Source organism: Lactuca sativa, chromosome 4 (genome assembly GCF_002870075.4).
Source record: "Lactuca sativa cultivar Salinas chromosome 4, Lsat_Salinas_v11, whole genome shotgun sequence".
NCBI classification, from domain to species: Eukaryota; Viridiplantae; Streptophyta; class Magnoliopsida; order Asterales; family Asteraceae; genus Lactuca; species Lactuca sativa.
In genome coordinates this window covers 58,421,212-58,437,645 of record NC_056626.2, presented here as the reverse complement: position 1 = coordinate 58,437,645, position 16,434 = coordinate 58,421,212, and the positions used below count along the sequence as shown (strand labels likewise).

Below are 16,434 nucleotides of genomic sequence, written 5' to 3'. Positions count from 1 at the left end.
TCCTTCGCTCCCAGACGGAGCTGGTTCAAAGCGAACCGTACCCTCAGGTGCTCCGGACATGAACAAGTGTAGAAGCACCCCTCAATATCAACGATCCACCTCATCGCAGCAATCGGGTCCTACGTCCCATCGAACTCAGGTGGCTTCGTGTTGCTGAACTCCCGGAACAACAACGAGTCACCCCCCTGTGGCCTGGCAGCGGCCACAGCTGCGGTAGCTGCAGCGGCTGCAGCTTCAGTCAATGCGGCGCACCTCTCCTCAAACGTCTCCATCAGGGTGGTCTTAATAGACCCAAACATCTCCGGGATCTCAGCCCGGATCGCTGCAGCTACCTCCTCATGAATCATCTGACGAATCTCCTCGTCACTCACACCGCTCGAACTCGCTCCATGGCGTGGTCTAACCATGATGTCTCTGAAATACAACATAAAACTATCAGAGACTCCATCGAGTATAATCGTACTCGATAACGCAACCCTACTCAGTCTACGATATCCAGAGATTCTTACTTGGGTCTCCCGCTGACCCGGTGTCTTCGGTAGTACGGGCCCAATACTACCGACCACACCGCATCAGCATTCATCCCAAATCTTCCTCCCCAAACCCCGGATAGTGAGTACTCTACTTTTGATATGCACTATCTACCTGCACGCTATCAAGCATCTCATATCGGAAAACTCCCTAGACTAAGGCATCACAAATCAGGCCACTCTAGTCCTATCATGAATACCTAGTCTTCTAGCATGCATAACAATTCATATCATAACTCATCTCATAACATAACATTGTAAGGTATTTTAGGGATCTTTACCGTTCGGGCGCTGACTGATCGTACACACTGCTTCTTTCTTGTTTACCACAAAATCATTTATAAAAGTTTATGCCTTTATTTTTAAAAGTTTTCCTCAAATCCTCGGTTTGAGTTCAGTTACGCCCGAAGGTGCACCCGAATCCCTTAAACCAAGGCTCTGATACCAATTGTAACAACCCAAATTTTCAAACAAAATTTTCATTTAAAAAATAAAGTATTTTCATTCAAACAAGGCATAATTATTCCAAGTGTTATGTCAAAATACAATTCATAGAATTCCCAAGATCTCAAAACATCAATCAGTGTGTATAGATCACGCCGGCGCCTTCCCACGGTCCTCGCTAGTACCTGAAACACATACATAACAACTGTAAGCATAAATGCTTAGTGAGTTCCCCAATATACAACTTACGCACATACGCCTTTCCAGGCCCTGACCTTCCGGTCCATGTGTCTCAGGGGACTTCCGTCCCTGCTGGGTAAACCTTCCGGTCCTACCCACGCCGACCTTCCGGTCCATAACATAATCGCCTTCCGGCCCATAACATAATCGCCTTCCGGTCCATAACAATCATAGCACATATAACAAATAACTTACCACATATAGCACATATATCACATATCACATCTGATCTTCCGGTCATACAGTCAAACCCTTCCGGGTACAGTATAGTGAGAAGACTCACCTCGTGAATATTGAAAGCTAGCAAATCCCGAAATCACTCGTGCTCGATCCGCCGAGCTACAATCTCCCTACAACATCATATATCTCTTATTAACACTTTTATCTTCTAAGTTTGACTATCCCTAAGAAGTCAGACATAGGTCAACTCTGGTCAACGGTCAACGGTCAACGGTCAAGTTGACCGGACTCGGCGAGTCTAGACGTCCTCACCAATTCTCTAATATTCCCTTTCTACTCGTCGAGTATCCCTCTTGACTCGACGAGTTCCTCCTGGAAGAATCGCGGGGCCACCCCGACTCAACTCGCCGAGTCTGAAGAACAACTCGACGAGTTCCAGTTAATCTTCAAGCTACTCGCCGAGTCTGTTCATCGGACTCGGCGAGTCCATGCCATGCAACCGCTCAAACTGCTTTCTAAGGTCAGAACTGCTCCGACCATTCATAGGTCTGGCCTTCCTAGACTGATTCATCACGTAATGTCCCCATTTCGGTGCTCATAATACACCCCATGACTCATAATTTACATTTTGACCTAAGGCATAAGGATTCCAATCCAAAACCTCCATTGATTCCCGAAATGCTCAGGCATGGGACATTCTGGACCTCCAAAGGTCCCAATACAGGGTTCCAATCGTTTGGGGGACTAAGGTAACATTCAATCTAGCCACAAAAGGGTTCCATAAACCCTAAATCCATATACACATCAACATAGAAGAATGTAACTCGAATTATTACCTGAATAATGTGCTCTCTGTGTCCCCAATCCTCAGGACGTGACTTCTCTTGTTGTTCCCTTAACCAAGCCTTCTCTTCCTTGCACAACAACTCTTCCAAAATCAACAATGGTCTTCAACCTTGCTCCAGATGCACACAATCGAATTAGGGTTTCTCTCAGAAGGCTAGAGTGAACAATGACGGCCATAAAGTCCCTCATATACGTCCCAAACCTGAACGGTTAGGGTTTTCGCTAAACAGCGTAGACTCGCCGAGTCCATATCCGGACTCGTCGAGTCCAGTCGCGAACCCGCGACCAGGTCCGCGATCCCACTCGGCGAGTCTAGGCTCCAACTCGCCGAGTCCTCTCTAAAAACACCCCAAAACATAATTATAACAATACCTGAAATTCTGGGCTGTTACACTCTCAGCATATCTTCAAGAGTTTGTATCGATCGTTCGCTCTGACCATCAGTCCGTGGATGGTAAGTTGTACTCAAACACAACTTGGTACCCAATTCCTCTTGTAGACTTCTCCAAAATCGCGAGGAGAAACGGCTGTCACCATATGACACAATCGTTAACGGAACACCGTGAAGCCTCACAATTTCCTTCACGTAAAAATTTGCAAGCTTATATAGAGACCATTTCTCATTGGTTGCTATGAAATGCGCACTCTTAGTGAAGCGATCAACGACCACCCAAATCATGTCATGGCCATTCTTGGTTCTGGGCAGTTTAGTGAGAAAATCCATAGCAATGTCTTCCCATTTACCCATAGGCACAGGTAAAGGTTCTAAACTCCTGTATTGTTTCTGATGTTGTGCCTTAACTCTAGCACATGTCATACACTCGGACACATACTTTGCTACATCAAGTTTCATCGTCGGCCACCAGTAGTAGGGTTTTAGGTCCCTATACATTTTAGTGCTACTGGGATGAATTGAGTACATGGTTTTGTGAGCTTCTTCCATCATAAGATCTCTTATTCCTCCTGACTTAGGCACCCAAATACGATTTTGGAATACCTTCAGGCCATGACTGTTTGTACCAAACACCAACATTTTGCCGAAACGTTCCTCTTTTCGGTCATTCTTCACTAAAACTTCTTCTTGAGCTTTCTTTATTCTCTCCACAATTGTCGAGACAACTTCTATTCTCAACGCTCTTGGCCTTTTCCTTTCAAGATTGACTTTCTGACTGAGAGCATCAACAACAACATTTGCTTTACCGGGGTGGTAAAGTATCTCACAGTCGTATTCCTAGAGTAACACTATCTAGCGTCGTTGCCTCATATTCAATTCTTTCTGTTTAAAGAGATATTGGAGACTCTTATGATCAGTGAAAAGTTTGCACTTCGATCCATAGAGGTAATGCCTCCATATTTTCTGAGCAAATACTACCACTGCCAACTCCAACTCCAAATCATGAGTGGGGTAGTTCTTTTCATGCTCCTTCGGCTGTCGAGACACATATGCTATCAACTTTTCACTTTGAGTCAAAACACAACTCAACCCAACACCATACACATCGCTATAGACAGTGAAGTCTTCAACTCCATCAGGTAGAGAAAGAATTGGTGCCTCACTGTAACACCCAGGATTTTGAAAGCCAAGAAAGTAAAGGAAACCCTAAATTTAAGAGGGACTCGACGAGTCAAAGGAAGGACTCGGCGAGTCGGAGCGGGATCCGGGTCGATAAGAAAGTGATCAACTCGACGAGTCGGCCAAGTGGACTCGGCGAGTCTGGTCTGTGCGAGGAAAACCCTAAATCTGGGGCTTGGAGCCTATTTAAGCATCTTAACCTTCTTCCTAGGGCTCCTTTACAGTCTCTTGCACCCAGAACGCCGCACCTTAAGCCCCCATTGTGTTTATTCAAGCTTCTAGCCATTTTTGAGTGGGTTTAAGGAAGAAGAAGGAGTGGGAATCCTTGAAGCATCAGGGAGTGGCTTTGGATCTGAAGTTTGGGAAGCATTTCAGAGCATTGGAAGGTATCAATTCGTTTCTCTCCTCCATATTTTTCCTTGGTTATGAGTTTTGGGGCTTTTAAGCCATGTTTAAGACCAATCTTGAGCTTGAGGTCCAGATCTGAGGTTGCTACCTCAGATCCATGTTTATTTTGGTATGTAATCCCATAAAGTATCAGCCATTGGGTGGGAATTGGAGTCTCTTGGTCCTAAACCCTAGCTATGGATGTATTTTGCCTAGATCTCACTCTCTACACGTAAAGGTTGCAACTTTACGTGGGAAATAGGCGTGGGGAGGGTGGATCTATAGTTTGAAGCTCATGCATGACTCGGAAGTCCTCTGCATGTAAGTGGATCTTAGTGGACTCGACGAGTCCTTCGAGTGGACTCGGCGAGTAGCTTGGAGATGATGAGGAACTCGACGAGTGGGATGAACAGCTCGTCAAGTCGGATGAAGATGGGCATGAACTCGGCGAGTTGGATGAACAACTCGTCGAGTTGGATGAAGTTTGTCGTGTGCTCGGCGAGTCTGTTCTTAGACTCGGCGAGTCAGGTCGAGTGGTCCTAAACCCTTCGAGTTAAGACTCGAGTCAGCGAGTCGAGCCAGGACTCAGTGAGTTGGTCAGGACAGGAATCGAGGATCAGTAAACTCGGCGAGTTCGGCAATATCAGGTGAGTCTCCTTCCAGTAGGAATGGGTCTAAGGCCACAATGCCGGCCCGTTTAGCTAACAGTAGTTTTCGGATGTTGATATGATATAGTAGTTAGTATGTTTGATGCGTTCGTGGCTCAGACAGGATTTATGTGTTACGTGTTCCGGGCTACGGCCCGAAGTAGTATGCAGTATACGTGTGTTCATGCTAGTTGATATGTTTATGTTATGTTCTGTTCAGTTAGTCCGGACTTCGGTCCGATGCAGGGGGCAAGGCCCCAGTTAGCCCGGACTTCGGTCCGATGCAGGGGACAAGGTCCCAGTCAGTTAGTCCGGACTTCGGTCCGATGCAGGGGGCAAGGCCCCAGTTAGCCCGGACTTCGGTCCGATGCAGGGGACAAGGTCCCAGTTAGTCCAGACTTCGGTCCGATGCAGGGGGCAAGGCCCCAGTTAGCCCGGACTTCGGTCCGATGCAGGGGACAAGGTCCCAGTCAGTTTCCGGACTTCGGTCTGATGCAGTGGGCAAGGCCCAATATGTGCTTTATATGTTTTTGTGTGGTATGTGGTAGATTGGGGGAGCTCACTAAGCTTCGTGCTTACGGTTTTCAGTTTTGGTTTCAGGTACTCGGTTTGCGAAAGAGGAGCTCGGGAAGATTGCAGAGCACACACCATAGTCAGTTAGCCTGGGAATGTTTGACTCTGATAATGATATTACGTTTTGAACTTAATACTCAAAGGTTATGTTTGACTTATGATACGTTGTTATAAATCTATTTTTAGTAATGTTTAAAAGAAATTTTTTAGTCATGATTTTTGGGTCGTTTCAAGTTGGTATCAGAGCCTTGGTTTGAGGGATTCGGGCATACTCTCGGGTGTGCCTGAACTCAAACTGAGGGGTCGGATAAAAAGTTTTCAAAATGTGAAAAGACAGTTTTTGTAAAAAAGAATTTTGGAGAATGAAAAACAGTTTTAGAAAAGCAAAAAGAACTTTGAAAAGAGAAAAAGGTGTGGTGCATGCAATCAACCGAGCTCAAGTAAGTACTCCCAATTTACCCATACAAGTTATATTATGATTATCAGTATCAGCTTCAGTTTCAGTTTCAGCTTCAGTACAACAGCATGCTAGAATAGGACTAAGGATCTAGGATGATGCCTTATGTGCCTGCTTTATGTGTTCGGCTTTATGAGAATTACATGCTAGTATTGAATAGACAGTAGTAGGATAGCCTGTGTAGGTTATGCCTGATAGCATGAGCTTAGCATTGTATGCTAGTGCAGTTTTCGTTATGAGGATAGATTTGCTTGAGTATATTTCCTTTATCCGAATGCTGCTTGCTTTGTGCTTTGTGGGACTCTGAGTGATGGGAGTTAGCTATTAGGTGAATACATCACATCACATGTGATCAGGGTTGAATAATCTCAGAGTGCTGGATTTGGCCCTACTGCGCAGCTCTTGTCTGAGTCCAACCGTTGTAGGGACGAGTCTTTTACTTGAAGGATTATCTGAGCCTCGTCGCCTGTGATGGTATTCAGGTGGTGACTAATTGGCATTACTAGGAGGCCTTCAGCAGCTGAGGACTGTTTGGGTAGAGTCATAAGTTCCCTAGGGCAAGCCTAGGATGAGAGTAGCAGAGATCAGTTGAAGAGTAAAGGGGAATTGGTGGAGTTGAGGTGACTCTTGAGGAAAGTACGGATAGATGTGGAAGGTAGTAGGGGCCCATACTACTGAAAGCAGAGGATCCGTATTCGATTCAAGAGGGGCCGAGGCAAAATCAAGGAACCAGTAGAGTATGCGAGAAATTCCTCAGCAGTAGTATGTAAATTGATCAGGATTTTGTTATATATTTTCAGCATGGTGACGTTGCGCGAGATACCAGTTAGCAGTTCAGGTGTCAAGGAGGGGTCTGGCTCGGGCTTCAGAGCCGGGCAGCTTGATGATCAGATGAGGGATTTCATTTCCGCAGAGATTACGCGCAACATCATTGATCAGACTCCAGTGATTTTCGGTTCGGTTAGAGAGGCCATTGTGGAGCTCATGGACAGTCATCTTGAGGCCTTTAAGGCCGGGTTAGTTTCAGGACAGATTGGGGCTCGTCTAGGTCCCGAATCTTATGGAGTTCAGGGATCCATCAGGGAGGGAGATCTCATTTCTAGTTCCTGCCATCAGGGGGCAGGGGTGAGTGGGGAATTCTGTCTCCAAGAGAGACCATTGCATGATTGGATAGTTGAGGAAGTTTCGCGAGCCATTCGCGAGGATCTGCCCGACATGGTCGTGAGGATCACTGATAGATTGATAGCGAGGCTTCAGGATCAGACATCTGTTGTTCAGTTAGCAGGCGTTGCCGTCGGGGTAACGCAGGAGCGAGAGTCGGGCAGGGAGTCAGAAGGGAAAAGGAAAATTGATGAGAATCAGGTAGCCACAGGTTCGGGTAAGAGGCCCAAGAGTTCGGATTTGAGGACGAGGAACTATCAGAGCCGCAGTCGATGCGGGAAGTGCGGAAGGACACACATGGGTGTGTGTAGGCGTAGAAGTGGTGGCGATGCTGGGTGTTTCAAGTGCGGCCAGATTGGTCATTTTAGCAGAGACTGTGTTGTTACCATCGCCCAGGGGCTTGATCCGTTATGTTTCCATTGCAGTCAGAGGGGCCACAAGAAGGCCCACTGTCGGAGTTTGTATCCAGCAGGGCAGGTGCCAGCTCCTGCCCTTGGGACTTCGAGTACCGCCAGCAGTTGTCGAGGCCGGGCAAGGGTGCCTACGGCTCAGAGCCGAGTTTTCCGGTAGATTTCAGCAGGGATTCGAGCAGCACTGAGTAATGAAGGTACGTAACTTTTGTTTTTCTGTCAGCTTATGTCATGATTATATTGTTATGGTTCTGCATCAAATTGTGGTATAAGTGTTGTGCTATAGTGTTGCCTGCTTATGAATGAGTTATATGCCATTTGCATACCTTGGTTTTAGATTGATAGTCAGCGGTTGCTCCCCAATAGAGCAGGTTATCTAGGTTGCGGAAATTGTAGCATGCTTGGGAGGTTGGAAACTTCCCAACAATAGCTTCTTGTATCCGGATTAGTAGACGGTTGGTTTGGGAACCAAGCCGAAGGATTCCTCGACGAAGCGCTTAGTATATCAAGGATATAAGATGTCGAGGATGATGCAGAATTCAAAGTCTAAGGACTGTTTTTTTTAGAAATCGGGATGAGGAATCACTAGCGGGACTAGGGATAGTCAGGATGTCCTCGGGATAGAGTAGTAGTAGTGGTGTTGTAAGTCTGCGGGGGTAGCCGTAGCATTCACTAGTAGCCATATAGTACTAGAGAGTTGTAAGTCCGCGAGCGTAGTTGCAGCCTTTATCAGATTGGTAGGGGGCATGAGCGCGTGTTGGACGCGGAAAAGCAGTTGTACCCACCAGTTCGGGTGCAGCAGTGAGGATATGGGAATCCACGGGTTAGCTTTCGGATTTCCCAAAGGGATCAGTTATGGCTAAGTCAGCGATTTGGGCTATAGATCGTCACATCAGTTATGAGATCAGAGTCGCAGTGGACCGTTGGGGTTCGGGTATGTTGTGGGCTACCGTCAGTCTGGGAGCCACCATGTTGTTAGTCGTGGAACTGATGATGTCAGGATGTGACATATGAACCCGATCGGTTGGATCGGAAGGTTACTAGAGCCACAGTGACAGGATAACTAGTGGAAACTAGTCCTAGAGGAAGATTTCGTTCAGGAGTCGTGGAAGCGACTAAGTGAGGAGTCCCTTGACTCCACAGTTGGGTTGGAGTTCAGTGTTTCATGCAGCTCAGTGTTCCAGCCAGTTCAGTGTTTCAGGCAGCTCAGTGTTTCAGTCAGTTTAGTGTTTCAGGCATATTCATTATTGCAGGCAGTTCAGTGTTTGAAGGTTTCAGGGTTTTGGGTCAGTATTAGTTTCGTGTTGGAATGCAAGTGCTGTCGGTATAGTTGGTTGATTTGGAAATGGCAAGTCTCTCTCAGCAGGATCAGTTGAACCTTCTGCCAAGTGTAAGTGATCTGTAAGGATAGCTAGGCAGGTAGCCTTTCTTTCAGGATGGAAGGCTCGAGTTAGTAGAAGTTGAGTAATCAGATGGGATATAAGCAAGCTGTTCCAGCAGCATCGTTTCAGTATGAGCGGCATAATAGATATAACAGTTATAGATAGTCGAAGTATCTTCAGGAGTCGCTGGGAGAGACTAGGAGTTTGCGATGGAGTGTAGTGACCGGTGGGGGTCCGGTAACTCAGATATAGGGAGATTGGTTAGACCAGAGTAGTCTCGGTGCATCCGGTAGGCAAATGGGAGGCAGCAGGATTTTCAGTCGGAGGAAGTATCGTTGAGGAAATTATGGAAAAGAGAGGGATTCAGCATGTTCCAATGGTAATGATCGGCATGGTGAGTGGCTGGAGTGTCGGACAAAAGGGGTGTTAGTTTTCCAGGCAGAGAATTGGGGGCAGTTCGCAGGCAGTTGATCATAGCAAACTTCGAGGACGAAGTTTAGTTTAAGTGGGGGAGAGTTGTAACACCCAGGATTTTGAAAGCCAAGAAAGTAAAGGAAACCCTAAATTTAAGAGGGACTCGACGAGTCAAAGGAAGGACTCGGCGAGTCGGAGCGGGATCCGGGTCGATAAGAAAGTGATCAACTCGACGAGTCGGCCAAGTGGACTCGGCGAGTCTGGTCTGTGCGAGGAAAACCCTAAATCTGGGGCTTGGAGCCTATTTAAGCATCTTAACCTTCTTCCTAGGGCTCCTTTACAGTCTCTTGCACCCAGAACGCCGCACCTTAAGCCCCCATTGTGTTTATTCAAGCTTCTAGCCATTTTTGAGTGGGTTTAAGGAAGAAGAAGGAGTGGGAATCCTTGAAGCATCAGGGAGTGGCTTTGGATCTGAAGTTTGGGAAGCATTTCAGAGCATTGGAAGGTATCAATTCGTTTCTCTCCTCCATATTTTTCCTTGGTTATGAGTTTTGGGGCTTTTAAGCCATGTTTAAGACCAATCTTGAGCTTGAGGTCCAGATCTGAGGTTGCTACCTCAGATCCATGTTTATTTTGGTATGTAATCCCATAAAGTATCAGCCATTGGGTGGGAATTGGAGTCTCTTGGTCCTAAACCCTAGCTATGGATGTATTTTGCCTAGATCTCACTCTCTACACGTAAAGGTTGCAACTTTACGTGGGAAATAGGCGTGGGGAGGGTGGATCTATAGTTTGAAGCTCATGCATGACTCGGAAGTCCTCTGCATGTAAGTGGATCTTAGTGGACTCGACGAGTCCTTCGAGTGGACTCGGCGAGTAGCTTGGAGATGATGAGGAACTCGACGAGTGGGATGAACAGCTCGTCAAGTCGGATGAAGATGGGCATGAACTCGGCGAGTTGGATGAACAACTCGTCGAGTTGGATGAAGTTTGTCGTGTGCTCGGCGAGTCTGTTCTTAGACTCGGCGAGTCAGGTCGAGTGGTCCTAAACCCTTCGAGTTAAGACTCGAGTCAGCGAGTCGAGCCAGGACTCAGTGAGTTGGTCAGGACAGGAATCGAGGATCAGTAAACTCGGCGAGTCAGGGGCTGACTCGGCGAGTAGAGTCGCGAGTGGAAGGACTCCGGATTTATGGACTCGGCGAGTCAGCAGGGTGACTCGGCGAGTAGGGTTGACCTGGAGGGTTGACTTTGACCAGGACATTGACTTTGACCAGAGTCGACTTGGTTAACCTTTGGAGGTCAGTTAGACTAAGTGTTGGGTTGTTGTTGGTAGCTCGGGGAGCTAGCGGAGCAGCAATTCGGAGTTAGCGGTCAGGTAGCGGTCGAAGGGGTTAGCAGCGGCAGTTCGGCAATATCAGGTGAGTCTCCTTCCAGTAGGAATGGGTCTAAGGCCACAATGCCGGCCCGTTTAGCTAACAGTAGTTTTCGGATGTTGATATGATATAGTAGTTAGTATGTTTGATGCCTTCGTGGCTCAGACAGGATTTATGTGTTACGTGTTCCGGGCTACGGCCCGAAGTAGTATGCAGTATACGTGTGTTCATGCTAGTTGATATGTTTATGTTATGTTCTGTTCAGTTAGTCCGGACTTCGGTCCGATGCAGGGGGCAAGGCCCCAGTTAGCCCGGACTTCGGTCCGATGCAGGGGACAAGGTCCCAGTCAGTTAGTCCGGACTTCGGTCCGATGCAGGGGGCAAGGCCCCAGTTAGCCCGGACTTCGGTCTGATGCAGGGGACAAGGTCCCAGTTAGTCCGGACTTCGGTCCGATGCAGGGGGCAAGGCCCCAGTTAGCCCGGACTTCGGTCCGATGCAGGGGACAAGGTCCCAGTCAGTTTCCGGACTTCGGTCTGATGCAGTGGGCAAGGCCCAATATGTGCTTTATATGTTTTTGTGTGGTATGTGGTAGATTGGGGGAGCTCACTAAGCTTCGTGCTTACGGTTTTCAGTTTTGGTTTCAGGTACTCGGTTTGCGAAAGAGGAGCTCGGGAAGATTGCAGAGCACACACCATAGTCAGTTAGCCTGGGAATGTTTGACTCTGATAATGATATTACGTTTTGAACTTAATACTCAAAGGTTATGTTTGACTTATGATACGTTGTTATAAATCTATTTTTAGTAATGTTTAAAAGAAATTTTTTAGTCATGATTTTTGGGTCGTTTCACTCACATAGCTTCTTCTTTAGCAACTCGAATGCTTCTTTGTGCTTATCACTTCAAGAATAAGTAGCTCCTTTGTGATTCAAAGCTATCAATGGAGTAGCGATCGAAGAAAAGTCTTGGATAAACCGTCGGTAATATCTAGCTAATCCTAAAAAGCTTCAGATCTCCGTGAGACTTTTTGGTTGTTCCCATTTCATCACAACTTCAATCTTTGCTGGATCAACCATTATCCCTTCTTGGTTGACCACGTGACCCAAGAAGTGGACTTATCGAATCCAAAAATCGCATTTGGAGAACTTTGCATACAACTTCTCCTACTTCAATACTTCTAACACTTCTCGCAAGTGTCTGCCATGCTCCTCTTGGCTTTTCGAGTAAATCAGAATGTCATTGATGAACACTATCACAGATTCAACAAGGAATGGATTACAAACTCTGTTCATTAAATCCGTGAATGCGGCTGGAGCATTGGTTAGTCCAAACGACATAACCAAAAAAGTCCTAGTATCCATATCGTGTTCTAAACATAGTCTTCTCGATATCCTGCTCTCTCACCTTCAGCTGATGGTATCCTGACTTAAGATCGATCTTCGAGAAATAGCTCGAACCTTGTAGCTGATCGAATAGGTCATCAATCCTCGGCAACGAATATCCATTCTTTATTGTTGCCTTGTTCAGCTCTCTATAATCGATGCACATTGTCATACTCTTGTCCTTTTTCTTTATGAATAACACCAGAGCTCCCCAGGGTGATGAGCTAGGTCTAATGAAACCTTTGTCCAATAACTCATGAAGTTGCATCATCAGCTCCTTCATCTCCGTTGGTGCTAATCGATAAGGTGCTTTTGCTATTGGCGTGGTTCCTGGTAACAAGTCAATACGAAATTCTACTTGTCGATCAGGCGGTAATCCAGGAAGATCTTCGGGAAATACTTCTGGATAATCATACACCACAGGAATGCTCTACATCTCCTTTTGCTCCTTCTGTGCATCAATCACAAATGCTAAATATGATGTACATCCTTTGGCTAAACACTTTCTGGCTTTCATTAGAGAAATTATTCCAAAATTTACTTTGCGTTTGTCCACATATACCATAAATGACTCCTTCCCTGGCGGGTTTAGTTTTACTATCTTCTTCTTGGACAGTATTTCAGCATCATTGGCGCTAAGCCAATCCATTCCCAGCACGATGTCGAAACCATTTAACTCGATAGGCAATAATTCCTCGTGGAACTTATTCCCATTCAAATCAAGTAAGATGTTTTTCAAACGATGGCTAACATGTATAAAATTACCATTAGCAACTTCGACTAATAAAGCATTCTCTAGTCTATCGATAGGCAAAGCTAGTTTTCTACCAAATTAATGCGAAATAAAAGAGTAGTTGGCTCTAGAATCAAATAAAATTTGGGCAGACAATTCGTTTACGAGAAAGGTACCTGAAGCGACATCAGCTTCTTCTTTAGCAGCTTCCAGTGTCATTTGGAAGGCTCTTGCCTTTGGCTTTGGTGGAATATTGGGTCTTGCTGCCTCCTTCGTTTTAGGACAATCCCTCGAGATGTGCCCCTCCTCACGACACCATAGCAGATTTTATTGGTAAGGGTGCATTTGTTGGCATAGTGCCCTGGCTTTCCACATTTGAAGCATGTGGTTTCCCTGCCACATTTCCCAAGATGCTTCTCCTTGCATTTGTTACACCATTTTGCTTCGCCTCCTCCACCTCCTCTCGAACCGGATTTCGAGAATTTACCCTTCTTGCTGGACCCTGAGGGTCTGTCGAACTTCCTCTTCTCACCAACCTCTAGCCTCTCCAGACCCTTCTCCCTGATCTGGGTCTCAACATTCTTAGCAGCCCAGATGGCGGCTTTCAATGTGGCTGCTTGTTTAACCATTCGACCAATGTCCGCTGGTAATCCTAGGACAAACTTATTGACTTTTGAGAGTTCTATTGGTACTACGTATGGGATAACCTTCATATTTTCTGTGAAACTTGCAGCGTATTCAATAACACTCATTTTTCGCTTTTTCAAATTCCGAAACTCATTATTGATTTCCAGAAGGTCCTACTCTGAGCAGTGTTGTAGTTTCAGTTGTTCCACAAAGTCTTCCCAAGACATCTTGCTAGCTTCTCCCTTGGGCATTAAGTTAGCTAAAAGCTTACACCAACTCAACACTCTAGATTTTAACACAGGGATCGCAAGAGTGGTCTTCTATCTGTTGCTGCATTCACAACTTGCAAACATTGTCTCCATTTCCGAGATCCAGTTTATAACTTCTACCGGCGTTGGGCTTCTGGATAAACATGGTGACTTGGATGCCATAAATCCTTGTACTTACACCTACGCCCATCATTTCCTCCATCCTGGTTGTTATGTCTAACCACCGGTAGGTTGGCTTGACCAATAATCCCATTGAAGTTTCCTCATTCCGACTGCCCTTCACTTAATTCAGGCTGTACAATCGGCATTAAAGGTTCTTCATGATTCTGCTGCAGCAGATGTCTAGTTTCTTCCATCTGACGATCCAACATCGTATGAATCATCAATTGTACACCATCCATTGTCATTGGCTCAGGTGTTGCTGCTACAACAGGTATTTGCTCAATCACTGGTGGTTGAGGCCGGTGATTCCTGTTTTCGTCTGCGTTTCCGACACCACTTCTTGTTCTTGCCACCGTTGATCTATACACCGAAGAAGGTGAATTTAGATCCTCTATTATGATAGAAAATCAAATCATCCTCATCACTCTAAAACGTTTACATGCTAGTTCTAATACCGTAGTCCTACGCTTAGAATCCTAAACACATAAGGCTTCCAGATCCGGTTGGCAACAAACCATAGATCCGAACAAATAATATCATATATGGAAAACATATAACATTTAGCACATAAAAGCATATTAGGCAACTTTCCTAAAATAAACTAGTGCTCGTGTCAAAAATACAGCAGACACTCACCCCACAATCTTCACTTAGCATTCTAAGTTTAAGTCCAGAAATCCTACAAATTCCTAGTTCGCTTAAACTAATGCTCTGATACCAACTGTGACATCCTCAAAATCATGGCCAGAAAATACCGATTTAATTTATGCTTTTAAAATAATTTTCAGAGTAATCCTTTCATTTAAAAGAGTTGTGGAATTTGTTCCGAAAACAAAATATGATAAATAAAATTTATCAAAGCATTCCTTGAAGAAATGTATTTTCATTATATATCAAAACTCGGGATGTCATGTTCCGATACAGACACAAAAGCATAAACAACATATTATAAGCCTTACAACAGTTATACACAACTACTGGCCTATAAAGCAAATATCTTCACAAGTTGTCCAACTTATGCTCTCGTGCTACTACCTGTAATACAAATAAAACTGAGTGGCTCAGGCATGGGAGTCTGCTGAGCATATACGGTTTTCAACCCACAATAAATAATTATATTTAACTTCACCAACCAACAATAACCCCATTACCCATTCCTGTTATCCTCACTTTACGTCCATATGACAACAACTATTACAAGGGACCTAATCTAGGATTTTCATCGGGACGGACATTACTGCAAAGGGTTTTCCTCAACAATAGATGTACTAAATGCAACCATGAGGGGGATAGAGTACACTGGTGAACTGATGAGAAAAAATCTCTAGATCATTTAGATCTTTCACATGTATATTAATAAAGAACAAACAATTCAATCACAATACAACTAAGAACACAATATGGAATCAATATGAAGCTTATGATTCAAATGTCGTCACGCCTTAGCAGAGCTCGATAAAGAACTTCCACTGTAGAGGCGAGCTAGGGTTTACAATACTTTGATGAGAAAATAATTAAAGAGTTACTTACTAAGGATGCATGCATGCACCTTAAATATGAAAACCCTAGAATAAAATAATGCACGGTTGGACAGGACCAAACCGGCAACAAAACTGGGCTAAAAGGAATGAGCCTAAGACGCAACATCATAATCCCAACAATATCCCCCTTTGCGTCAATTGGGGCGAGACCTTCACTTCGGTTGTGTGACCTTGACTTGCTTCACAACTTTGAACAGCCGAGGAATAATGGCAAGAAGCGTCTGCCAAACTGAATATACCAACGAAGCATATCAGTAAACAACTTCTTGTCAGCTTCACTGTTCTGATTACACCTATGAATGATCTCCAAAATATGCTCCAAACAAGCAGTAGAAACGTAAATAAGAGTGAACATGCATTTTTTACCTTCGCCCCTAACGAACATCACAGTATGAAACTTGGTGTCAATCTTGCCCTTGACCATCGTGTTTACATTGCCAGCTCTACCAATTGCTTTGACAGTAGTATGCTTTTGAATGGCATCTGTAATCTCTTGATCCATTTTTGCTACTTCATGAATGTAGCAAACAAGCATTCGCTTGATAGTTGCATAACAAGATATTGTTGATGAGTATCCAGTCGTGAGGGTTAAGATGTGGATGATCAGCTAGGGAAATGGTATGGACCGAGCTATCTGAGCCTCGGGTCACTTTGAATTTGACATTGATGAATTTCCCAGCTGAAGAGGGCATCAATAACCTGACTGTTGTGATTTTCTTCAAGCTCCAGGTCAGGTATTGTGGTTGAGCAAATTCCAGATAAAATTCCAGCAGATCCCGATATAGGAGCATCATCATTGTCTTCGCTCTGAACACGATAAGGACTGAAGTAAGTGGAATCAAACTCCAAGTCCTCACCTCCAAGAACAGTGTTGGTTTCAGTTGAATGGGTAGGAGATGGCTGTTTAGTAGTGACAGGGGTTTCGGGTGGAGAAGAACGAACCCCCGTATTAGAGACTTTGGTCTGAACTCCTGTTGTGGTGGTGGTAGTAGCATTAACAAAAGCGGGGATTGGGATGGGAATCGTGGAAGAAAATTGAGATGTGATAACAAGTAAGGCTGTGGGTAGGGAAGTAGGAATAGAAGCAAGTGGAGGAGAAGGAGC

The 16,434-nt window shown here is 45.2% G+C and overlaps 1 protein-coding gene across 1 annotated transcript in view; it reads right to left on the bottom strand.

The window, feature by feature from the left end:
* Positions 1-15,832, bottom strand: part of LOC111878557 (binding partner of ACD11 1) — a 29,509-nt gene extending 13,677 nt beyond the window's left edge. Inside the window, exon 1 of the mRNA XM_023875075.3 lies at positions 15,697-15,832. Coding sequence (XP_023730843.3) covers positions 15,697-15,832 — 136 coding nt within the window. The remainder of the gene's footprint in view (positions 1-15,696) is intronic.
* Between the last annotated feature and the right edge of the window lie 602 nt (positions 15,833-16,434).